General features: G+C 38.8%; 1 protein-coding gene and 1 pseudogene across 3 annotated transcripts in view; both read right to left on the bottom strand.

The window, feature by feature from the left end:
* MAP3K1 (mitogen-activated protein kinase kinase kinase 1) overlaps positions 1–27,506 on the bottom strand; it is an 81,168-nt gene that overhangs the window by 38,656 nt on the left and 15,006 nt on the right. For 2 of the 3 annotated variants that reach the window (XM_055251468.2, XM_055251471.2), the window contains exon 2: positions 952–1,102. In XM_055251468.2, the coding sequence (XP_055107443.1) occupies positions 952–1,102 (151 nt within the window). Of the gene's footprint in view, positions 1–951; positions 1,103–5,288; positions 5,788–27,506 lie in introns of those variants that run through there. The other variant, XM_055251470.2, reaches the window with a different exon arrangement.
* LOC129468747 (uncharacterized) lies at positions 451–562 on the bottom strand (annotated as a pseudogene).

Here is a 27,506-nt window from a genome sequence, read left to right on the forward strand (position 1 = left end):
CCATTGGCCACATGTGGTTACTGAGCATCTGAAATGTAGTTGGTGAGACTGAGGAACTAAATTTTTACTTTTGTTTACATCTAATTAATTTAAATGTAAACTTAAATAGGCATATGGGATGAATGCAGGGCAGACAATCCTTTGGCAGGGGTGTATTTAGGCCCTTGTCAAAGCTTAGGTGAATTTTAAGTTGCCATATCTGTTTTAAAAGAACAAAATAAAAACTTGCTGAGAGAGATTAGTGCTAGGATACTGTAATACTACTTCCTTTGTAAGAATGAAGACACACATTTCATGATGGTATTCTTGTAAGAATATATATTCTTATACTATAGCAAAGGACAGAGTATCCCTGCTTTTTAAAATCGAGGACTCTAGATTTTCTTTCATCAAACCCCATACATTTTTAATTTATCTTAATCCCCATAGGTCTATTAAACATTTTTTTCATGTCAAATGAGGATAACATGCTGACATTGTAACAAAGTTGGAGAAACGCACATCTTATGCATGCATGTGAAAACCCAATCATTACACTTATGAATTACTGCAATTAAATGTTTTCTTTCCTAGAAGATTTCTGAAATTAAGATCCTTGGATCCTGTCTTAGAGATAAAACATCTAAAATAAACTGAAAAAATTCTTTTTAAAATTTAAAAGTACAGTATAAAACTCCAAGGAAAGGATTTTAGATACTGACATGAGAGGGCAGTCTTGGTTTAAGCATTTGCCCCTCCACCAAACACAACAGCTAAGTTCCCAGAACAGTTTAAGTTGTTTAATGAGCATAGTTTTAATTATGGTTTCTTCCAAATGACCACAATATCAAGTAAATAAAACTACTACATTTAAAATGAAGAAGAAAAGCTTACAAGAGGATCTACTTATGCTTACTTTTCCATTTCCTCCTATGCTTTCTTCCTTATAGCTGGTAACCCATAGCCACTTACCACAGGCCCTCGCCTATTTCTCCTTTCCAACCATTCGTGCTTCCAGGCTGGCATACAGGTTGCCTTCAGTTTTTCCCTGATCATTCGTTCCTCTGGACGATCATCCATCTTGTGCAACCCTTTGAGAGTCTCTTTATTCTCCATCTCACGACTAAAATGCAGGGAGAAACAAAGAAAATGAGAAATTTATATATGAAAAATAATTTCCAAGAACAAACAGAATGGATGGTTCTATTTTATACTTCCAACGGACATGTAATAAAAAAGATAACTGCTAAAAACCCCAAATGACTTAAAGCTTGAAAAGATTCTGAATTATATACTACTGACATATATCATGCAGACCTATGTTCCACTGTAGTTAACAAAATGAATCCCAAGACATTAAGCACTGTATTAACAAATACATTCACTAAGACTGCATTGTTTTTAATTCTACCACCCAAGTATATAACAAATATTTAGAAGGGTGTATTATTACACTTTTATTCCAGGATTTCCAATAAATTAAGTCAATACAGATAGAATCTGGTGGATATGCTGATTTATCTGAAATAAGCGCAATAAATATTTAATAAGTGAAGTGAAACTTAACGACATCATCTATGATCCCAAAACAATTTTTCATAGCCTACATGATTAAATTTTTATTTTCATAAAACAGTGACTTCATGACAAAGCACTTGGGGTACTCTATAAAGAATAAAAATTATCCAGTACAAACGTTTGACCTTTATTCCATAAAACGGTGTGGATTTACCAGAATAAAACAATCTCTAAACTAAGAACGTTTGAGAATTAACTCTACAAAGCCTAACAGGCAAAGCATCAAGCTCATGAAAATCACTAATTTTAAAATATACCCACATCCACATGAGCATACACACATACACGATATGCATAGATTTGAAAACCTGATTTATAAGGATGCAGGTAAAGCAACTGCACCTTTGGATTAGTAACAACTTTAAAAATACTAAGCTAATTTCAGTAACTATTTTGAAAAGTCTATAAAGCTAGAGAACAGTTTTTCTACACTGATAGGAAAAGGAAATACTCAAGGAAATACCAAAGATAGGAACCTCAAGTTTACTAAAAAGACAAATTCAAACTCCTCTAGGAATTTTCCAGCTAATCACAACTATGAAGTACAATCTTCAGAGAATCAGCCAAAGGAAGAAGAAACTACTTAAAAATAAATATTCACTAGAAAGGAAACGGTTAACCCGTTTCACTGAAGCATCAAGACTGTGAGGAAAGTAGAAGGCAACATATTAAACACCTTTGTATCAGCGACTGGCCTAGACATTTTTAGAAATACAAAGAATACATAACATTTGGTTTGAAACTTGCCAATAGGCATTAAGACCACAGAGTAAAATATTTCCTTACACACACACACACACACACACACACTGTTATATAGAAGCAATATGAGATTTTCAAAAAGTATGAAAAAAGGAGGATTATCTAATTTACTTATATGTGCTTGGCTGCTTTTTATGCTGATTATAAAATATAAATGTTAGGGGATGTGTAGAAGAAAGTAAGAGAGGGAGGGAGGAGAAAGAAGTAAAGAGGAAGGGGGGATGGAGAGAAGGGAAGAAGGCAGAGAAGAAAGGAGGAGGAGAAAAAGGAGGAGGGAGAGGAAGGCAAAGAAAGAGAGGTAGGGGTGAAGAACACAGGGGATAAAGTGTCTTCCAAAAAATCCATCCTGCTCAGTTGGTATTCCAGGAGGCTCAGCTTTGTAGGCAACTGAATTTATGTGGTGACAGCATACTAAAAATTCACTTCCAAGTCTTCAGTATTAAAAGCACTTTCCCCCTCCAGTAACAATGTTGCAAGAGGTGGTTTGGTTCCCAGGCCAGTTCCCAGAAAATAAGCCTCACAGTGGAACTGCAGTGCATTTTTATACCAGAAACTCCTGCACTCCTGGACCAAGGTACTCGGTCGTCTTTCCTCTGGTCCTAGCTGTCTCTCTTCCCCCAAATCTGTTTCAGGAGTATCTCTTCTCTGCTACGGATTTTCAGTTTCTGTTCTTGGCCCCGAGTCAAACACACAAAGGAAGTTCCTTGTCTAAACAAATCTTCCTGGATGGCATGGCCTCCTTAAAGTCTAATTTGTCTCTTTCCTTTCCACTTGTTTAAAAATACTATCATCTTTTAGACCAATTTCTTTTATCATAAATAATAGGGATGAGCATTCTAGTAGCTGAACTTTTACAAGCATCTGAGATTCTTTTTTAAATTTCGTTTTACCTTATTTATGTTTAAGGACTATGAGATTTTTTTTTATTTTTTTGAGATGGAGTTTAGCTCTTGTTGCCCAGACTGGAGTGCAATGGCGCAATAGGCTCACTGCAACCTCTGCCTCCCAGGTTCAAGTGATTCTCCTGCCTCAGCCTTCCAAGTAGCTAGTATTACAGGCATGTGCCACCACGCCTGGCTAATTTTGTGTTTTTAGTAGAAACGAGGTTTCACCATGTTGGTCAGGCTGGTCTCGAACTCCTGACCTCAGGTGATCCACCCACCTTGGCCTCCCAAAGTGCTGGGATTACACCACCTTCGGCCTAAATTATTTCCTTAGAATAAACAACCAGAAATGGAAATCCTGGGTAAAAAATGTACACAAATGAAGACTTTTGATAATATTGGCAAATAATCTTCTAAAAAACATGTCTTCCATTCACACTCCCATCCAGGTCAAGCTGCTCTTAAACCTGGTCTGAACTAGCAACAGGCTCCTAACGAGGCTTCTTTAACTTTGAATCTTACCCAGATTTCACAGTGCAGCCAGGGTTACTTCCTCCATTAAAATCCTCTAGTGGTTCCCCCTGGGCTTAGACTAAAATCCAAAATGTTTAGCCCAACCTAAGTGGCCCTGCACCATGTGATCTCACCTCAATTCCTGTCACCAGACCTGCACTCCCCCGTCTTCTTCACTGCCCTCAATAACCGCAAGATCTTTCCTACTTGGGGCTTCTGGACAGGCTGCTTCCTTCTCTGTCTACTTTTTACCTAATTTCTACCCACTCTCTAGATTTTCCTCAACTCCTCAGAGACTTACCCAATTTAAATTTAAGAACTCCCAGTTCCATTCTTTCACAGCACTTGTATTTTTCCTTTAACATGGTTAATGCAGTTTGCAAACTGTTCCTCTCTTGTGAACTGTAAGCTTCATGAGTGAGGGGACGACATGTTATCTCCATCTATACACTGAACATCGAAGCATGTCTGGCTCATAATAAGTATGAACATATATTAAGTGAATGATCACTTATTAACTCTGGCAGTCCTACAGCCTTCCCAGTTTTAAATTTTAATGACTATTCTTATTATTAACTTTTTTTATAATTCTGTATTTAATCAAGACTAAATTTGCAATTTAGATGTTCAGAACAATTTTCACTGCTCCTAATCTGCAAATATAAACCAAAGTGTTTTTCCTAGTCTCTTCGTAATAATTACATGTCATTAATTCTAAAATGTGTATTTTTTCACATTTTAATATCTGAAATCTGAATGCCTCTTGCAATCAAAAGTTATTATAATTTAACTGGCAGGTGTTATTTCCTTCATAGTATATAAAATAGTGATACAAGTTACAACCACTGGGATCTTTGAATCAATGAAACATATAGTAAATCCTATTATATTTGCCACGAATAAATCACATCTACTCTGTTTAATTTCTCTCGGAAACAGAACCAAACTGTGAAAAAATTTTTTACATACTTGTATTGTTTTTATTATAATCCTAACATATAATCTTCCATAAACCAGGCATATATAGCGGTTTTTTTACTAGATGAGTGTGTGTGTGTGTATGTATGTATGTATATAGCAATGCTTTATCATCCAATTAATATATCACAGCCATAGCAGGAAAAAAATCTTTTTTTTAACCAAAGCTAATCTAAACAGATAGCTGTGAAGTCACTGGGAGATGAGAGCCATCTCCAATTCATGTTGGTTAAATATGAATGTTTCGGGGAGTTATTTTTGCCAAACATTACCAAGAAACATACCTATTTTAAATAAGTGTATATACTTTTGACCTTAAAAAAATAACAGATTTTAGCAAAACAATGTGTTTTGAGAAACTACCTTGAAGACTTAAAGATAAAATTGTGGTCAGAAAAATAAGAGAAACCTAAGCACTATTACAGATCAAGCTTTATCTTCATTTCCTGTTTATTTAGGAAACATGAGGTTTCTTGGTTTTGGTTTCTAGACATTCCAAAGAATGAATTTGTGACTGACATAGAACTTCAAGAACGCTTACTCCCTGAGGTTAGGTTTCTTGTCCTAGACTCTACCTAGACCTACAAAACTCACCTGCTAAAAAGCAAGATGCTTCAAGGGTCCCTTCTCAGGGAAACTGTAGTCAGTCCTCCCTTTATAATGTGGTGTCAGCCACTGTTGATTGTGCTAACTCTCTTGTAGGTCTCTCCTCTACTCTTCTATGAGGTCTTTTTCTCCTAGTTCTGTGTCTAATCATCTTCATCAGTACCGTAAATTAGACCTTCTTCCTGGAGCCCCTTAAATACCAACTATGGCCCTCTTCTCATAGCACAAAAAAGCTTCATAAATATACCATGATATTTTACTCCCATCTCTGCAGATGACTTTTTTTTCCCTGCCAGGAATACCCTTTGCCATCTCAATATGGCTTCAGTGAAGAATTTCCTACCACCATTCTATGGCAGTTAGCTGCTCTCCCCCTGCATGGTAAATATTAACTATAATATATCATAAAATTAAGTATATGTTTAAGTATCTGCTTCCCTCTCCACAATGTGAGCTCTTCCAGGACAAGTTACCTCTCATCCATTGTTCTATCACACTGCCCAGTGACCTGACACACTGCCCCTTTCTGGGAAGCCAAGGGTCTGCCCAGCCCTAAGGGTGGTGGCTAATGCTTAACGTGCTTTATACATCTGAATCCATCCCACCTTCCACAGCTGCCTGGTCCAGGAATGTTCCTTGGTCCAATGACCTTCTATACTGAACGGTATTGTATGCCTGAGTCAGCTCTCTCTCTCAGAGTCTGAAAGTAAAACACACAAATAGTGTCACTGCAGGAAGAATGGCACTTAACACGGAAACAGAGCAAGGTAATAAGTAGAAACAGTGAGACAGAAATAAGGGAGAAGAGAGAGAAATTAGAAGAAAGACAGGGATGGAGAAGCAACAAAAGTCAACCTAACAGTTGTACACAGGTCCCTTGATAAGCTGTTAGATATGACAGCCACTTTTATACCACCCATGGATAATGAATGACTAGTTCTCCAGGGGCCAAGTGTACATGCTGCAATGGAGGAAACTTCTTGGTGGATACTTTAATTTGGAATGAAATAAATTTTAACCCATCTCTGTTCCCTGCAACCTCAAAGAGTCTGACTAAAACACTAGTTCTGCACAATGCCTGGCACACAGGGAACATTTCATAAACACTCAAAAATAGAATCCTGGCCGGGCGCGGTGGCTCATGCCTGTAATCCCAGCACTTTAAGAGGCCGAGGCAGGCAGATCAACAGAGGCTGGGAGTTCGAGACCAGCCTGACCAACATGGAGAAACCCCATCTCTACTAAGAATACAAAATTAGCCGGGCATAGTGGCACATGCCTGTAATCCCAGCTACTTGGGAGGTTGAGGCAGGAGAATCGCTTGAACCCAGGAGGCTGAGGTTGCGATGAGCCGAGATCGCGCCATTGCACTCCAGCCTAGGCAACAAGAGCAAAATTCCATGTCCAAAAATATAAACAAACAAAAAGAATCCTACCAGTCTATTGTAATTTTTAAGTTATTTATTAAATGACTCATCTTTAGGAAGGAAATATTATGTTTGTCAACAACTAGCGATATGGAGAAATAACTGCCAGAGTGTCATCACAGAAAAATTACATTACATGCCAGACAATGGATTAGGTGCTTTACATGTATGAATTTACTGCACCCTTCCAGCAACCCTGTGAAGTCTTTTCCATCAGAGGCTTGGGGAGGCTGGGTTATGCCCAGGATAACACAGTTTATAAGTGAGTGGCAGGGCCACATTCAAACCCCCACAGGTTTGATTCAAGAGCTGTGCTCTTTGCTGCTGTGAGTGTTCACTGCCCAATCTGAGTTTGTTTTTACAAGAAGTCAGCACCTGTGCTGATACCTATTTGATAATAATACAAACAAGTTTTGTAAGTTTTTACAACAGTGACTATTTGATTAATTATAATAATTAAAGCATATTAATTCTCTTCATTATTAGAGCATTTCACTGCAATAGAGGCAACTAAGACTGTAATGATTGTAGAAAACCTTTCTGGAAATTAATGAGATTTAACCTTAGGTATAAATTAAGATTTCCGTATCTTGATTCTCTTGTTGTCCAAGGAACTTCAAGGAACCCTAGAAAACACATTATTTGGGACAGGCACAATTCAGAGCTAACTAATTAAGGTCCACCTGTGAAGCCTTCCTAGCAGAAGAAATTCACACACTACCAAACTCATAAGCCATATTTGAGGAAGAGGGGAGCAAGGGAGGGACGACCTTCCAAAACAATCCTAGTCCATTGTGGGACACTTAAAGTGTAAGGTTCCAGGTAAAGGGCAAGAGCAGGAATGACTTAACTGAGGATAGGGAGAGCATAATGAAACAGAAGGGCTGACAATTCCTTCCCATGGATAGGGCTAACAGCCACATGGGTTACTCAGTCAATTCTCTTGAGACGTGGCTCTTGCTACTCCATTTTACAGGTGAGACAAAGGATACAGGAGGTTCAGTTACATGTTCAAGGTGATAAAGTCTATATGTAAAAAAACACTATGACTTACACTCAGATGAGAGTGACTTCACAGTCTGTGTCTTCTAAGAACAAAAGGAAAATGAATATTTACAAGTACTTTTAATCTGTTGACCTAGATCTGAGGCATTTGCAAATAAAACCAAAACCAAAACCAAACCATCTTTATCTCAATACTAGGACAATTCTATTTTCCAGTAAGATAGTTTCTCCAGAGACATACTGTCTCTGCCAACTGTTGGTCTATTCCTTCTAAGCAAGGAGGATTAAACCATTGGAAGGGCGAATCTTCCATCTTTATATGATACAACATTTATAACATAGGTAGGTTTACATAAGAAGTAACAATGTATAAAAATGGCTCACATTCTGAAAATTAGTTCCCACAAGATTTTATTCCAGATTTTATTCACTAAAGTTTGACCCTGAGAACTAAAGACGGCACAACTGCTATTTATTTATAACAAGAAACAGGCACTACTACTTTTATCCCCCCATAGGGTAAATATCCTCTCTTTAGTACAACAAAGGATTGTTTCTTTTTTTCTTTTTTTTTTTTAAAGACAGAGAGGGTTTGGCTCTGACGCCCAGGCTGGAGTGCAGTGGCACAATCTTGGCTCACTGCAACCTCCACTTCCCAACTCAAGCAATCCTCCAGCGTCAGCCTCCCGAGTAGCTGGGGACCATAGGCACAAGCCACCACGCCTGGCTCATTTTTTTGTACTTTTTGTACAGATAGGGTTTCTCCATGTTGTCCGGGCTGGTCTTGAACTCCTGAGCTCAAAGCAATCTGCCCGCCCTGGCCTCCCAAAGTGCTAGAATTACAGGCATGAGCCACTGCACCCAGTTGAAATCAGTTTTATAGTATGTTGAATCTGTATCAGAAAACTTTATTAGTGGAAAAACTATTTTAAGTATTGTGTGCAAACCTTCCTATTTAGGCCTTTGAGAGATATGGGCATAGAATTCACCCTCAAAAAGCTCATGTTCTGATTAACCACATCAACAGTCAAGTAATATGGAAGTCAAGTAACAAATACAATAACACAACTAATTATAAACAATACATATAAGCAGTTTAATACCACCTTAGTGATTCTGATTGACTCATATTTATAACATATTCCACATGGTCCTGCACAACAAATCCATGTACCCTAAATCATGGATTAGTTTCCATCAAAACACCACTCCATTTGAGTTTTAAAATTAAAAGTATTCTCCAGCACAATTACAGGATTTTGAAAACTAGAACACAGTATAGAAACATAAAATATATATAAAATTAACCAAAATTAAAATAAGACAATGTATTAATAGATAATCATACTATAAACACACAATCACTGGCTGAACTAGACAAGGAAAGGGTAAATTCTTTGAGGGCAGGGCCTTTTCCTTGTCCTGCAGCTAGGAACAAAGCACCCAGAACAACAGATGTCATGGCCTTGATAAACACTCCCTGATTCAGAGTCAGAGTCAGAGTAGCTGATTATCACTTCTAATCAACAAAGATCTAAGAAGTAACACCATGCAGATGTTACACCGTCATTCATAATGGACAAACATAGCCCTTAACAACTTCTACCATAAATTAGTGCCTCTAGGGACATGTAAGTAACTTCAAAGAGAAAAGGTAAAGAACTTCAATGAGAAAAGGAAGAATATTCGAAAGTTTTTATTACTTCCAAATTGGTAAATTTGTAACCATCGTCAGGCAACTAACTATAATAAGAGGGAATTTACAAAAGGCAGAGAGCTACTAGTCAGTATCAAATCATTCTTAAAAGTGGCAACTCTGTATGAATTTTTTTTTGCAGTCAATTACCTTTGACTTAGTCTATAAAGTACATGCCCAAATCTCCCTTTAAAGAAGAAAAGTGAATCAAAAGGAAAAATGTATATTAACTGTACAGTTCTCCTATACTAAATGTTCTTACATGCTCAAAATGTATGAATACATTTAAAGTAACTGATCCTCTATTGAATACTGAATAAACTTGAAGGGATTTCTAAGTAAATTATTACTGGTAACTCAAACTCAGTGTGCTATAAATTTCAGACACCACTGGAACATATAAAATAACGTCTGCATAAAATACTGACAACTGTAGACCAGGACATTATTATAAGCAGAAAATACATTATTAAGTGAAGGAAAAGATTCTCATTTGTCTTCTTGCATGAAGTACATTTTTTTAAAACTCTATTCAAGATTATTTTATGATTGAAAGGCATCTTTCTTGACCACAAATACTCATAAGAATATTCAAAATACGAATTTGAGAAAATTCCCTTGCAGGAAAAGTGTTTTTTTTGTTGTTGTTGTTGAGACCCAATGTCATTCTGTCACCCAGGCTGGAGTATAGTGGCAGCATCTCAGCTCACTGCAGCCTCCACCTCCCAGGTTCAAGCGATTCTGCAGCCTCAGCCTCCTTAGTAGCTGGGATTACAGACGCCCAACACAACGCCCAGCTAATTTTTGTATTTTTAGTAGAGACGGGGTTTCAACATGTTGGCCAGGCTGGTCTCAAACTCCTGACCTCAAGTGATCCCACTTCGGCCTCCCGAAGTACTGGGATTACAGGCATGAGCCACCATGCCTGACCAAGTCTTTTTTACTTTTCAACTAACATACAAACATTATGCATGTACTTCAACAGTCTCCAAAGTCATTGACATATTTAAGGTAAAACACTAAGGCTAAACTTTCAGGTGGCCATGTTTATATATGGATAAACATCATCAAACGAAAAGGGCTATATTCATTGCAGCTGAAACCCAGATAAACACTAAGAAAAAGATAAAATGCAAAAAGGTTTTCTAAATCATCTCTTTACACCTGCCTAGTTCCAGAAAGAAAATAAGGCAGCAGTGTAAAAGCTTGGTTACGGTGTTTCTTTGGCACACTCATGTCTCTCAGAAATGTAGCTGGCAGATTCCATTAAAAACTACCACATTCGGGCCGGGCGCGGTGGCTCACGCTTGTAATCCCAGCACTTTGGGAGGCCGAGGCGGGCAGATCACGAGGTCAGGAGATCGAGACCACAGTGAAACCCCGTCTCTACTAAAAATACAACAAAAAAAAAATTAGCTGGGTGTGGTGGTGGGCGCCTGTAGTCCCAGCTACTCGGAGAGGCTGAGGCAGGAGAATGGCGTGAACCCGGGAGGCGGAGCTTGCAGTGAGCCGAGACTGCGCCACTGCACTCCAGCCTGGGAGACAGAGCAAGACTCTGTCTCAAAAAAAAAAAAAAAAAAAAAAAAAAAACTACCACATTCGAGTTATTAATGTACCACAATAAATCAATCCAATACACATTACTAAGCACATCACTAACAGAATTGAGATGTTCTGTCCAAATTTGGAAAAAGAACAGTTCTTCCTTCTAAATGTGTTAATAGATGAACAGAAAAATCAACAAATGTATACAATAATGAAACCAAATATGTACACTTTGTTAAGCCATGGAACAATCATGAGCACTGACAGGTCAAGAAAACGTCAAACTGCAACAGAAGCCAAAACTTGGCAGGAGGAAATATAATTCAGACAAGTCAAACATACATCAGAATTCGGAGAGGGGGACGTGGAGAAATAGCCATGCAAAGACAATCAAGAATATGCAATGACTCTTAAAATTGGTAGGGATTTTAAATAAATCTAAAAGCGATAAGACAAATCAAGTTAGTAAGCAAGTTAACTTGGTAGCGAATAAAAATTCTAGAAGACTAGCAATTTGAGTTAGCGAATGAAAATCCTAGAAGACTATCAATTTGAGTCAGGTACAATTATTTTTTAAAGAGCAGGTGAGGAGAAAAAGCAGGAGGTGAAGGAAGACTTGTTTTCAAGCGAACACCCTTGGTGTATAGGCATAAAAGAAAACAAATTGGAATAGAATGAAGCCAGTATGTTGTTAGTTCTATTGTGACCTAAGACTCAAGTTCAATGAAGTCTGCTGACATATCACAAATTATGAACTATAATGTGTGGGTAATATTTACATAGGCAAGTGAAAATTGTAAAAATGGTCAGACCTGAACAGAAATATGAGTTTGGTGATTCTGTATGATTCATCATCTTAGAAAACATATAAAAACGTTAGTGACAGAAAAACAACATTGTTCTGCTATTTAAGACAGACAAAACAAATGAATTGTAAAGTTACTGTCTGTCTTAGGAATATTTACTACTTAGACTAATTATTGCTTTAAAACTCTTATATCACTCATCAGAGTAATCAGCTCTGTAACAGTACTTCTAAATACTAGGACTCTTTCACCCATCTTCCTGGGGGAAGAAACTCAGAACATCCACCAGGCTTAATGTAAACTATTTTCTGAGCACCCAGCAGAGGGAGTTTAAAATCAATACGGTCCCATTTCCCACTTGTTCCTTTCCAACAAAAACCCACAAAAGCTTGTATTCTTTTGATATTCTGTGCTAAAAATTCCACTGTTTATTCTTTCCTTTGTTGTGTCCTTAGTACTTGAGGAAAAACCTTTAGAAACCTTTGGGGAAAAATGAAACATTGTGAGTATCCTCTTTCCTAATTGTTGAACACAGATCAGTAAGTAAAGAAAGATGTTTTTAAAAACAAAACAAAAGTTTTTGGCTAAACGTGTATTTCCTTTTAAGAATCCCCCCTTGCTACTTGACAAATCTAGGGCTGGGAATGTCTACAAGACAACTGATGCATAAACCTAGCGAGATGTTACACTAGAGAAGCAGGTTGGAACTTCCTACACTACTATTGTGGATGGAGGGGTATTCTCAGCAAGGCCATGCATCCTGGGCACTGGTACAGAATGCATGGCACAGTGAAATGAAAACCTCTGTTCCTTCACCATTTGGGTTTTCATTAAAAAGATCCCAAGTCAGTGTTAGATGAAGGCTGCAGTGCACGTTTTCTCCTATGTTTACTTGTTATCTTTGGGGAAATGTGGCAGTGCAGTTTGAGTATACTTCTAAGTGGTCAACTCAACAGGGCTAGTACATACTTACGAAAGTGGTCTGTTAGTATATGTAGGTTATGGCATAATACAATTTACTATAATTCTTAGCCCACTAACAAAATTTAAAGCTTCTGTATTTTAAGAAGAAGTTTTAGATATGTAATATTTTGAGTGAATACCTTCTATTTTAAAAAAGCCCTTAATTGTTTTTAATGCTCTGAGATTAATGGAGAAGAGGGGATAACCCCGAATTAGCATACAAAGCCCTCTTACAGTCTTTGCTAGGAGAAGGATTTCTTTCAAAATTCTACAGAACAGCTAGTACTATACTATTTCCTTCCAGCTGGTAGAAAGGCATGTTAACTGGGATGCTCAGAATGAGGAAGAATGACTTCCTGACAAATGCAGCTTTTCTTCTTTATGCTTTGAATGCTAGCAAACCACTCCGTTCAATGAATGCTGGCACACCTACCACAGATAAGCACTGGCCAGGCAGCAAAGAAGAAAAATTAAAAAACGAAAGATAAAACAGGGTCTCTGTTCCTCCAATCGTTCTGTCTCGCAGAAGCAAGAAAACACAATGTCATCTCTGCTGTAACAAAAGTATTTAACATCCCATAAACAGTTGCGAAGGTGGAGTGATCTCCATCCTTAATTTTATCTAGGAGACTCCTGAAAAGATCCACAGAGGAGGTGATGCCTGAATAATTTTAAAGAACAGAACTGGCAGATAGAGTTGGTGAAGGCCAAAAGATGTTCTAAACAGAAGACATAGCTTTGGTAAAATAATATCCTAGGCCGGGCGTGGTGGCTCACGCCTGTAATCCCAGCACTTTGGGAGGCCAAGGCGGGTGGATCACGAGGTCAGGAGATCGAGACCATCCTGGCTAACACGGTGAAGCCCCATCTCTACTAAAAATACAAAAAAATAGCCAGGCATGGCAGCGGGCACCTGAAGTCCCAGCTACTCGGGAGGCTGAGGCTGAAGAATGGCATGAACCCAGGAGGCGGAGCTTGCAGTGAGCTGAGATCCCTCCAGCCTGGGCGACAGAGCGAGACTCCGTCCCAAAAAAAAAAAAAAAATCCTGTAATACTAAACATCTAATGATTCTGCAGATCAAGGAACACTTGATAAAAACGAGTTAGTTGGCTTTATTTATCACAGGATAGCACAGAGCCTCTAATAAGACCTACATGTGTCATTAATCTCCAAGGGGAAAAAGAAGGTATGTAGCATTCCTCACATTCACTTGCCATGGAAGTCCTTTTTTGCAGAGCATCTTTGATAGCGCAGTGTTCCCTGGAACTTACTCTAAGAAACCTGTACTGGCTCATCTCTACAGACCCTCTGGCTCCAGTAAGTCAATATTTCTAAGAAAATTGCAGAGAAAAAACTAACACCAGGAATCTTAATGTCTTAATACTTCTTAAGCTATCACAAAATTTAGCATGTCTGTAGTGCAATTAAGGCTCTAATAATTCAAAATGAATATGGGGAGAAAAGATTATTTAGACAGCCAGCAAGATGGGTAGTCTCGTTGTATGAACCCACCCTAAGAGAAAGGGGCATCAGAAATTCAAGCCTGGCCCAATCTAACCACTAGCAGAGGCCAGAGTCTGTCACAAAGATTTGCCCCTGGTCCAGTCCACTCATTCTCTGCCAAGCTCTTAGGTCTGGGGCAAAAGCAAAGAAGCCATGAGAAACAAAACAAAACAAAACCAAAAAACCTTGATAATTTATTCTCTCTAAAGGTCTCTATATGGTTACAAGTAAGTCCCAGAATACAAAATAAAATAAATGGGCCTGGGGAATGGTTCTCATTTCATTGCAAAGACCCTGGAGCTCTGCACAGTGGGAACAGTGTGCATCTTCAGCACTGCTGGTGGTGTTACTGGCAGGACTGGTGGGTGAAGCAGGTCCGAGGGGGCGAGGCCAATGTGGCTGAAGGAGGTGATGGCAATGGCCAGAAAGCAGTGCTGACCAGAGACGGCTACTGGGTCACTGGCCAAATTCAGCACATGTAAGACCCACACTGGGGACTTCAGGAAGAACTGGTGGGTGGGGGGTGAAGAGACTGTTAAAGGTACTTATGGAGCAACAGCCACCCAAACGAATCAAATCTGGGTAGCTTCTATCAAAATGACCCCATTTTCACAGGCTGGGGTCACATGAGGAAACGTGTTGCATCTACAACAAAACCAGGAAGGACTTCTTAGTCAATAGAGATCATACCACCTGAAAGATATGTTCCTAGGATTGGATAGATAAGGTAAGAAGCCACACCACATACACCAGAAGTATGGCACAGTGATCAGGTGCATGAGTTCTGGAGCGAGACTGCCTGGGTTAAGATATAAGCTCTGACACTAGCTGTGCAATCTTGGTAGAAGTGTTTCTTTGTGCCTCAATTTCCTCACTATAAAATGGGGATAATAGTATCTACCATATAAAGTAGCGACCACGATTAAATAAATTTATATATATGTAAAGTACTTAGAAGAAAGTTAACTTCTTAAGAGTTCCTCCCATTAATTTATTCTCCTATAAATGGGGATAATAATAATAGCTAATACTTATGACCCACCTACTACCTGCCACACCCTGTTCCAAGTCGTTTACATATAGTTCATTCTTACCTCACTTTTTAAATGAACATGGATGAAGTACTTGCAATGGCACCAAATGCATGGTAGCCCACAATAAACTGAATTACTACTATCACTACTACTACTATTAAAGCTAGCCTCTGCAGTGCCTCCTCTGTTCTAAGTACTACGCTAGGTATTGTCCATACAGTGGCTTTACATCTCACCAAAGCTACAAGGTAAGACTCCTCATCTTCATTGGGCAGATAAAGAAACCTGCAGAAAGATTAAGTAGTTTGATTTACTCTCCATAGTAAGTGACAATTCTGAGTTTCAAAACCAGCTCTCTACGACTTCAAAGTCCTGTCCTCCTCCACTATGCCGTTATTATAACTTCTTTTAACAAGTTATTTGAAAAACAGATGACAGTAGCAAAATAAAACTTTTTTTCTGGTTTCAGAAGGTAACAATGTTGACTAGCAGCATCTAGAATATGAAGACTGCTGTACAAGGCTGCTTCTGCTGGTAGGGAGGGAGGAAAGAAGCTCTAGCCAGAAGACAAAGGAGGCTTCAATTGTTTCTTTAATATTAGTTCCTTTAAAAAATACACATCCAACTGCACTGCAGCAAGTACAATAAAATATTAACATTTATTAAATACAGGTGAAGGTTTTCTGGCTGTTTATCGTACTATTATCTAATGTATTCCATCTGTATTTTTCTGTATGCTTGAAATATTTCCTTAAAAATAAACATGCACCACTGAACTACTACTCCATACTGTGGGAAGCTTCACGAAACTAAAGGAAAATGACAGGATTCAGGGGTCTGGAAATTCATAATCAAGTCCTGATTGTGCCATTAGCCATGACATGCTCTTAAGAAATTCACAATCTTTTTCAAACTTAAGAACCTATGAAATCAGATCAGACTACAAGATGATAGCTTAGGGTCATTCAGTGTGAACATACAATTCATTTGTCACCACTGCCACATCAATATTATTCCTGTCAGGCAGATAGACACCATCAGAAGATAGAAAGCTCAATAGGACCACAAATTCCTTTTAATTGTTAAATCTGGAGAGTACTTCACAAAATGTTTTCGAGTAAAATATTCTTTGTCATTCTATAATCCAGTGGCTCTCCATGTTTTCAAATGTGAAAATCCTTTCTTAAGGTATCATCACCATCTACGTGGTACCTAAGTGGATCTGCAGACCCCTTGTACTAACTCGGGCAGTATATCAGTATGGGGGACATACTGTTATGAACTTTTAGACTCCTCCAATATTCACTATCATAGCAATTCAAACTTTATTACTAAGAGAGGCAGGTATTATGTATAAGATTACTCTATCAAAGCTCTCAGAAAGTTCAGACAACTGTCAGGCAGAACATTCGAGAAAGCAGAGAGCACAAAGATTTTAAGATTGTTTTACATGAAAAATATTAACCCCTCTAGTTTTTTTTTGTTTTTTTTTTTAATGAATAAGCCATACATTTCTCTTCCTTAAAAGGCTTAACAATTTTGACCTCAGATGATCCGCCTGCCTCGGCCTCCCAAAGGGCTGGGATTACAGGTGTGAAACACTGCGCCCAGCCAATATGGCAAAACCCCGTCTCTACTAAACACACACAAATTAGCTGGGCATGGTGGTGCATGCCTGTAATCCCAGCTATTCGGGAGGCTGAGGCAGGAGAATCGCTTGAACTCGGGAAGCGGAGGTTACAGTGAGCTGAGAACGTGCCACTGCGCTCCAGCCTGGGTGACAGAACGAGACTCCATCTTTAAAAAAAAAGACAAAAAAAACCTTAACAATTTTGCATTTGCATATTTCAGTGCTATAAGTCAAAAAGATGCAAAGTAGTGGCCTGAAATGAGACATGAAACATGGCGGCTCTCAGACCAAGTTTCAGTTCCAGTTGTTTTTACGTCCCAATGTGAACTCTATTAATAAGTACTTCAGGCCAGAGCTCTCTGTAGCCACACAGCTGACTTTTCTCATAATCTGGAATAATGGTATCAGATATGCTTAATCTGGGTCAAGTTACAGAAGTTAAGGTTTTCTGTTTTTAAAAAGAAGAAAAGCTGGGATACAATATTAAAAGTCATACTAGTTTTTTGAGTGCAAATCTGAAAACACAGTTATTGCTACAATATTTTTGCTTTTGTATTATTAAAAGTTTTGTATTACTAAATAATGTTTTCAGAGAATACTTGCTATTCAGCCAATTAATACTCATTATTTGGCTAGACACGGTGGCTCATGCCTGTAATCCCAGCACTTCAGGAGGCCGAGGCGGGTAGAACACCTCAAGTCTGGAGTTCAAGACCAGCCTGGCCAACATGGTGAAACCCTGCCTCTACTGAAAATACAAAAATTAGCCAGGTGTGGTGGCATGTGCCTGTAATCCCAGCTAGCTGGGAGGCTGAGGCAGGAGAATCGTTTGAACTTGGGAGGCGGAGGTTGCAGTGAGCCAAGATCAGGGCACTGTACTCTGGCCTGGGTGACAGAGCAAGACTCCATCTCAAAAAAACAACAAACAAACAAAAACAAACAAACAAACAAAACCCTTATTTAAGTAACATGAGTAGATGTCAATGGCAAGTTACACAATAAGAGAAACTTTGACTTTAAAACCAACTTTACCATAGGCCAATTGATGTAAACAAGTGGGAAAGTTCCTATGGCATATTTCTGGTCACAAAAACATCACCAAACTTCTAGAGACCCCAAACACTTCTAACACTAAACACTGAAAAAATGTGAGCTATAACATACATTTAAGAAACATTAATAACAAGATGATTATTTACCCACTTATTCCAGTTCAGGGTCACAGGCGGCCAGAGCCTGTCCCAACAATTCAGGGTGCCAGACTTGAAGTAGCCCTGGGTAGGATGTCATCCCGTTGCAGGGTGTATTAACAAACACCCACATTCTCTCAGTCTGGGTCCTTGCAGACATGCCAATGAACCTAACGTGCACATCTTTGGGGTGTCAGGGGGAAACCGGAGTACTGAGAGAAAATCCACCCAGAGATGGGGGGAATATACAAACTCCATACAGACAGTAGCCTCTGCCAGAAGGGATTTTTTTTCCTCATCAACTTTTTAGCAAAATTGTCCAAAATGTTCAACTAAATGACATTATTGAAGGATCTGCTGTACTTTAAACTGGAAAAATAAAAGGCAACTAACCATTGGTTAATAACATCTAGTGTTTGGGACACAAACTTGACATATTTGGCTTAGAAAGCATAAAATATTTTATGTGGAATAAATGCTAATACCTGACACTATATATGTATTTTTTCACTTCAGGATCTTAATCTATCACCCCTCATGGATTATACAATTAATCTGTACACATAAGCAAGGATAAATCAATTTAGCATACAGTCCACCTCCTTTAAATACCACTCATTACTTGCATAATCCAATCGACAAGTGGAAAGAGCTGGAGATGGCTGATGTCTAGTAGTCAATTAAGCCACAACATCAAAAATGTCCCAATATACTAAAAATAATGACTGGGAAATTCTCAAATGACGTCCTTTAATTCTGATACTGGTGTGTTTGCTGCTGTTCATGTACTCAACCTTTCACTGATGAGATATTATTGTTAGGAACTACAAAAAGAGCACCATATGGATTACTCTGAAGTAGGCCTTTGGATTCGCAACTTGACCTCAGGAATCCCTTCACTGACCTATGGCCAAATTGTGATCAAGCAATCTCTGTACTAATATTATTCCCTAGGAAAATGAAGTCTCCCCAGAAGATCTCGACCAATGTCATATGCTCTTCAATCCCCTTCAATTATTTTTTGGAATAGTTCATTTCCTCCCAGCCATTTGCTCCTAGCTCAAAACAAAACAAAACAAAAAACCTTCTGGGCCAGTGAGTACATTAACATGATGGTAAGGTTTTGAGACTTGCCAAGTGCTGAATCATGTTTATGCTTAGGTTTTGTTTCTACACCTGGTTTTGGGGGCATAAACTCCCTCTAAGAATCCTAGCTACCCTAGTCAATCCACAGGAAGATGGGATCACTGCCCAGCAAATGCCACCCACTAAGGATTCAAAGTGAAACAAGATTCTTGGAATTGAATGGAAGAAAACAAAAGCTCTTCATTCAGTAGGTGGCACTCTTTCCTTAAAAATGTTAACTCAGGCAATCATTAATATCAAAGATGTCATCTGCCCACTAATCACTTGAAAGAGAAGGCACATTAACTCCAACATCCTGTCCTAAATATAGTCTGAATCATTACTGTCTTCCTAAATAATGTCTTCCTCATTTCAATGAGATCCTGGAGTTGTTCATAAATATGCCAATTTCTTTTCACTATAGCAAAAGCTACAATTTCATAGAACCAAATAATTGCATTTACTTTAAACTGGCAGGTTTTGACTTATGACTTCCTGCTATATGCTTCAAAAGACATTCATCGTAACTGTTTTCTAATTTTAATGATTTCAGATATAAATGACAATTTGAATGGAAATGGGACAAAGAACTGTACTTGTAATACAGAAATTGTATTACTCCATTTTAAAACAAGACAGCTCTTTTTCATAGGCATGCATATGAATATTCTTTTGAAAAGAACAGCTTAGACTCAATTCATCATCACTCTGACTGATACCGGACCAAAGTTATCAAACTGAAAGCTTTTAAACTGAAAAATGAAAACAGACTGACAGCTACTAAAATGTGAGTTTGCCTAGCATACAGAAGAAGCAAAAAATAAAAATAAAACCCCAGTTTATCTAGTTTTCCTTATGCATATTTCTTGGTGTCAGTACTCTGTAGGGTCCACCTCATTACTGAAGCTCTAGGGTCCCCCTTGGAGAAACCATCCCAGGTGCTGCCTTCAGCCTCCCACACTGGCCACGTCCCCTAAAACTCAGTGTGAATAAATCTTCCTCAGTCCTCACTCAGCAAAGAACACTGCTATAATGGCCTCTTATCTGTTTCCCACTCTTGACTTTGAGATCTGTGAGGACGGAAATGGGTCTCAAGTTTATGTCTCCTGCCCCAGCAGAAAGCTTGGCACAAGGGTAGTAGTCAATAAATATGTACTGCATAAAATAATGGACTAATCTTTTCCCCTTGGACTTTTACCTGAGAACAAAGCCTTTGTCTTACTCATCTTTCATCCAGACTCTCAAATGCCCAGTATTTGTACATAGGAGGCTGTGAGGAAGCAATGCCTTTCCAATATGAGCTTCTACACCAGAAAGATCTCCAAGATGTAAATAAGCTTCACTGAGGCCTTTGTGTATGCCAAGTATCCACTGTTAGTCCTGGGGCACTGCAGAAAGAGAGAAGAGCTCCCACACCACTCTTGGGAAAAATGACAGCTTTCAACCCCAGGAAAAGACTAAGAGATGGTCAGTAAAGAAGCTAAGAACCGTGAGTCTAGACTCATATATATTTCAGTGAAAACCTAACTTAGGAACTTACCCATGTCTATAATTTTGTTAATGGCTGTTGATTTTTCCCGTGGTTAGTAGGAATAAAATACCTTGAAGAAAACCCTCAGAGATTCAAAGATCTTGTGGCTGGGAGGGGAGATGCAAAAGCCACGAAGTGCATCCTATTAGGGAAGCAACCTAAGAGGAAGAACGGGAACTAGCTCAAGGGGTCAGTGAATGGGCATGTCTGGGGGGCAGTGCTGGAATTCCGAATCCGAATTCCTCACACCTAGATTCTCCTAGCTTAAGGTGGGGGGGATACTGCTGGCAGGATACATTTGAAACCACAGCATAAGCATAAAAAATGGAGCATCTATTTTCTAGAGTGTCAATTTTATTCCAAGATTTCTGAGAGGAGTACCCTGTGATGGTTTTATGTCAAAGATACAAAGGTGGCTAAAATACAAAATTGAAATAGATTAAGGTAAATCAAAAGACTTGAGACTTGAATCGATTTTTTTCACTGTTCCAAGTAAGCATTACTAGGATGACAGTCCGCACGGACACTCCTGGGTCCCTTTCCTTCAGTCCCCTAAAAGAAGTATGCTGGATGGATGGGGCCAAAATGTTTGACAATAGGCTGAAGCAGCTGTTCTCAACAACTCTGCCATCATAATATGACAGTCACATACACAAGACAAAACTTCAATAAACTGTTTAGGGAGTGCCACACTACTAGCCACATGTAAACAGTAACAAGTCACCCCCGACCCGAAGCAGAGACAAGATAAACCGCACAAATGCCAAAGCGTTAATCACATCTCTACTACTTTCCCCATCCAAGAAGGCCTATCAGTATGCAAGAGAATAAGTATTATCTATATGGGTATTTCTAAACAGGTCCGAAATTACTTCTCCAAAAACTAATCACTTTAACACTCTGACATTATTACCAAAAAAAAGGTAATTCCTGAATTACCTTCCCACGTGCACTGCCACACCCATGTCTTCAACGCCAAAATTTGACTGGCTGCTAGTCAGGTACACATGCTGACCAAGTTGAAATATGGAGAGAGAGTATTTCTCTGAGGTATTTAAAAGCGACAATTAGGAAGAGGGTAGACAAACACAAGAGCCACTCAGAGGGCTCGGACAGAAAACAATTCTCTGAACAACCTGGGATAGGGATGGTCCTTTACGGGAACTGCTCACATCAACCTCAGTCGAGTCCACAAACCAAGCAGAGATCATGAAATGGGTTCTCAGCACACTTAAAACACGTTTTTGTTAGAATATTCTCTCTCTGAAAGCAGGGATTTGTGTCTGTTTCATCACTGCCGTCTTCCTAGTATCTGCATATAGCCAATTCTTTACAAAATTTGTTGAGTGAATGTTTTGTTATACCACAAGCTACAATTTAAACAAAGAGAACACAAACATTTCTATCTACAAATTTCCTATTTCAAAGGTATAGCTAGCTTTTCATTAGACTGGCTTCCTATTAACCATCAACTGACCCCCTCCAAGCCGCCATCTCCTTGAGAAATGACATTTCATAAAAGCATGCTCACTACTTTAACCACAAATAAAACTTTTTCCTCTCTGTGCCATCTCTTCAGCTTGTAAAATCCACCCCCCCTTTTTATCTTAAAACAAAAAACCACCAAACCTCAAAATGCTTCATCTTTGCAAACATTCTAGCTTCTACTTCTCTCCCATCTCCCTCCTTCTACAAGTTTCTCCAGAGTAGCCTATGATTCCACACCTCCCCTTCATCCCTCAGTAAGGTATGTCCCACTCCCATCACTCCACTAACCCACGTCCTCCGTGGCCCTCAACCAGCAGCATCGCTACTGCGGACCACTGGCTCCTTGGAAAAAGTCCTCTTCCTACCTTCCTGTCTCCTCTTCCCTGGCTCCCTGTCTCCTCTTCCCTGCCTCCCTGTCTGCTCTTCCCTGCCTTCCTGTCTCCTCTTCCCTGCCTCCCTGTCTCCTCTTCCCTGGCTCCCTGTCTCCTCTTCCCTGCCTCCCTGTCTCCTCTTCCCTGCCTCCCTGTCTCCTAACCTGCAGTGGTCTCAGGCTTCTCCGTAGGATCCTCTTCAGCTCTTTTCCAGGAAATACTGGCACTCTTCAGGGAGGAAGCTGAGCTAGTATTTCCCTGCCACCCTTTCTAAGGTATGGATATGAGCCTGGGCCTGCCTATCAAGGAATTAAGATTGCCAATAGAACTATCATTCACTTCTCAACCCTTAGCATCTGTGCCAGATTCTAAGCAATCCAAGGTTCAACGGAGCAAAGGTTCCATTGGAGAGAAACACTGGAGGCCATGAAACTTCAAGCCTGCAGGTGGAATTACCACTAATAAGTAATTAACTTGTATAAAATAAGATACTTAATTTTATATCTTATTACTTGTAAGACTTATTATAATAATATCTAAAATTAAGTATCTTATTTTATACAAGTTATTCTCTTAAAAGCTGTATATAAGTAAAATATACACAATAAAATCATTTTCAGGAGCCTGACACCATCACCCTTATTCTGGCTGCGGTGTCAACTCACATTTTAATTTAAAAGGCTTTCTTAAAGCACAACAATATTTCTCTCATCTTTTTTCTTTCTTTGTTTTGAGACGGAGTCTTGCTCTGTTGCCCAGGCTGGAGTGCAGTGGCATCATCTCAGCTCACTGCAACCTCGCGTCCCGGGTTCAAGTGATTATCCTGCCTCAGCCTCCCGAGTAGCTGGGATTACAGGCAACTGCCACCATGCCCAGCTAATTTTTTGTACAGTACAGACAGAGTTTTACCATGTTGGCCAGGCTGGTCTCAAACTCCTGACCTCGTGATCCACCCAAAAGCAAATTAACAGGCAGTATTCAACAAGCTGTCCTCATATCCGGGCATACACATAGAATCCTGTCATATCCAGGTAGAACCTACAACTACCCTTCAGTTTCCTCCAAGAGTTTCTTATGAAATTAGCTACAAGCAATCAATAACTAGCCAGAGAACACAAGAATTAAGCTCTCTTTTTATCTCCCCTGGCTCCAGCATTTACCTAGGGCTCACTCAGTTCCTAGCACAGTACGTACACATAGGAATGTATGTCAATAAACACGTACTGAGCCGAAGTGACAGTGTTTAAGTTTCCAACCATAAGCAGTTCACATAAAAGACTTATGGGCCAGCAAACTATTATTATTGAAGAAAAAATAATGGCATGTCAGAGACACAGTTAAGGATAAAGTTATTTATCTTGCCTTGAAGGAGATTTCAGTTTTACCTGAGTGACCTTTCTATAAACTAAAAGATAATCTCCTTTGTTGGGAAGGCATAGGGGTCAGGAAGATTACTGAATTCTCTCAGAGTCACTAAGCTCTTTTATAATTATCAAAGAAGGTGCCTGCTGAACACAAAATAAAGGCCCCACATGTGACAGGCAGGCATTCGTTAACTTATTTAACAAGTAAAGAACAACCACTAGTAACAGAATAAATGAACAGAAGTCCATCTAGGCATAACTTAATACTAGATGCTGGCCTTAGATATCATCTTTACTCAAATTAATAAAAGGGCATTACCAACCAAGAATAATTACCAAGAATAATTAATTCTTTTAATTAAAACACATTAATTAAAAGAATGCTTAAGTGTGAAATAAGCCTAAATTTAAAATAACTGGAAATGAAAACCAGCTTTCCCCGCCCCCGCCACAGCCCATTTGTAAAGAGCTTTAACAAGTGTGTCTTGTTGTAAAGACATACATTTCAGAATGCCTAAGGTGCTGCAGCAAGCTCCCTGGGAGCATGCACAGAGATACTCAGGTGTGAGCTGAGGCATTGTGGGGGAGGGAGTGTGTGCATAGACAGCAGGAGGTCATGAGTGTTCACTCTCCCCTTACTACTGTGCAAGGCTGCATAGGCACCAAACGTGAAGCATGTCAGATAGTCTGGGCAGGCACTCTGTGAAGTACTCCAAAAGTGTTAACAATTGTTGCTTTTAATGTATGTGCACACCAAGCATATCTCCAATTTTGCTGGCAAAAAATGTATGTATTAACAAAGTTCAACTACATTTTTCCCTGAAGCCGCGTCTCTTCCCTGGCATAGTAAAAACACTGAAATCTAAATGTATTTGTGTTTATAACTTGCTTTATTTTAGAAGAACTTCATATAAAAACCAAAAAATAATGGCAGAGCGCGGTGGCTCACGCCTGTAATCCCAGCACTTTGGGAGGCTAAGGCAGGCGGATCACGAGGTCAGGAGATCAAGACCATCCTGGCCAACATGGTGAAATCCCGACTTTACTAAAAATACAAAAATTAGCTGGGTGCGGTGGCGCATGCCTGTAATCCCAGCTACTAGGGAGGCTGAGGCAGGAGAATCACTTGAACCCAGGAGGCGGAGGTTTCAGTTAGCTGAGATAGCCCCACTGCACTCCAGCCTGGTGACAGAGCGAGACTCTGTCTCAAAACAAAAACAAACAAAAAAAACCTTAAAATGCTTCACTAATGTTTTCTGTATTTTTGGAAGACCTAAATAGATAATTTAATTTAAAAACTCATCACTACATATGATTTTGACTTCATAATACACTATGTGAAGAATGAATAAAAGCTAAGACAAAGAAATGAATAATTTTTCCAAGATAATAAAATCTGTGTTCTGATTAAACAAACTTAACTCTTGATTTAAAAAAAATATGCAAAGATAATCATAAAGGTTAAGAACGCAGGCTTGAAGTCAAACTGCTAAGGTTCAGTTTCAGGCTTTGCCACCCACTAGCTGTGCTACCACCTTGCTAGGATACCTCACCTCTCACAGTCTCTGATTTCTCATATGTAAAATGGGAATCAAAATTCACGAGGATGATGTAAGACTTAAATGAGACAATGTATATAAGGCATCCAGTGTACCAAGCACAGAGGAAGTTAACTATTATTGCCATTTCAGATAAGTACAGTAGGAGAGTGACAATGAACTAGGATGATTGAGGCTGGATCCCAGACCCAGCACTGTACTGAAGTAGGAAATCTCTCAACAACGGCTGAACCCCTTTTCCTTGCCACTTTCACTGCTTAGAGTCAGGAGGTTGTCCTTCCGAATTCTAAAACGCTATGACCATAAATCCTAGTATTTTATTTTTACCCTTCTGAAAGGGTAGGTTTTTATATTCATCATCTCATTTGCTCTTCCCAAATTCTGTAAGTACGAAGGGTATCATTATTTCTAATTCATAGATGAGGTCAAACTCAAAAGAGGTTAAATAAAGTAACTTTACTCAAAATCCTGCCAAAGTGTTAGGACAGTAATGGGGAACGGTCTCACAAGCCTGAGCCAGTGCTAACACTTCATCTACCACAATAAGCAGTCAGACAGTAGGTTAAATATCTTTCCACTAAAGACACCTGGCAATTCCCTCTCCAACAGCTAAAAGTGGAAAGAGGAAATCAAATATGCCCACAAGGCATGTCTAGACTCTTGAATTTCAACTGCAATTCAATTAGGTTTTTTACTTTAACAGACACAGTAAACTGTTTAGTATCAGAGTAATTTTGGTTTTCAAAGTATTATCTATAAAAATCTCACTTTCACATAAAGTAGGTCTCCTTAACTCTTGTGAGGTCAGAAAAGAATTCTCACGGAATTCATTTAATTTTTGCATTAGTGCTACATAAGCAATCATAAGTATCTTGAAATACATGAGAATATTCAAAAGGATTAACGTTTAATGTTCTAAAAGAAAAAGGAAATGATTCTGGATATCATTTAATAAATGCATAAGTTTCAATTTTTGAAAGTGCAAACTAAATGCCTGCCTGATAGTTGGTCTGATTAAACTCGAATTACAAAATGAACAAATAGATAAACATTAGAAATCATGGGTTAAAAAAAAATTAGGGCTAGATTTTTTGTGGTCTGTCTTCCTCTCTTATAGAACCTGCCTAGAAAGAAGCCTGATTAGGTTTTGGAGTTCACTGGTTTGCGATGGATTCTGCCACCTTCCCTTTTCTACCCCCTGCTCTCACTCCCATTCCTAATCCTGCAGGTGGGAATCACAGGGGACACATATAATCACAGAGGAGAGACAGTAATGGCTTTCAGGTCTCTGCAGTGACTGCAGTCTCTGAACCTCAAATTCACACACATGATCCTAAAAAAAAAAACCAACATTTTATCCCATTTTCACGGCTTAAAAAAAAGTTATAGAAGACAACTGGAATGCAGAAATAAAATTTCTAGGCTATTTTAATGCAAGAATACTGTACTTGAAAAGACCTGACACACATGGCTACCTAAGCATATGGGAAAGAATGAACTAACATTTTAAATATATTATATTCCTTACGCAGAAACTTCTTACAAAACATTTAAGTGCTGTTACCAATGCTTTTAATGTAGGCAATCTCTTATAGTGCATTACAAAAAAAAAATCAATCCTAGATTACATATTTAAAAAAAAACAGTAAATGACAACATAAAATTTTCTGTGTCTTTGGGCTAAATTTTGTGACAGATTTTTAAACTCTTTAACCAATATAAGATTTAGCTCACGTGCTCTAAATACACACAAAATGATACAGCTGGGGCAGAAGTAACCCAATAGTATAAGGACAGGAAGTCAGACTAGGTGTAAAAAGTACAGTACAGGTAATCCAAAATATAAAGCAGAAAGACAGCATTTGATTACAAACACAAACCCTATCAATGCTCAACAAATGATTTATAAAATATTTATTTTTAAATAAAGAACTGAGAAATTTACAGAAAATGTGTGTGTACCAGCAC

This window comes from Symphalangus syndactylus, chromosome 18 (assembly GCF_028878055.3).
Source record: "Symphalangus syndactylus isolate Jambi chromosome 18, NHGRI_mSymSyn1-v2.1_pri, whole genome shotgun sequence".
NCBI classification, from domain to species: Eukaryota; Metazoa; Chordata; class Mammalia; order Primates; family Hylobatidae; genus Symphalangus; species Symphalangus syndactylus.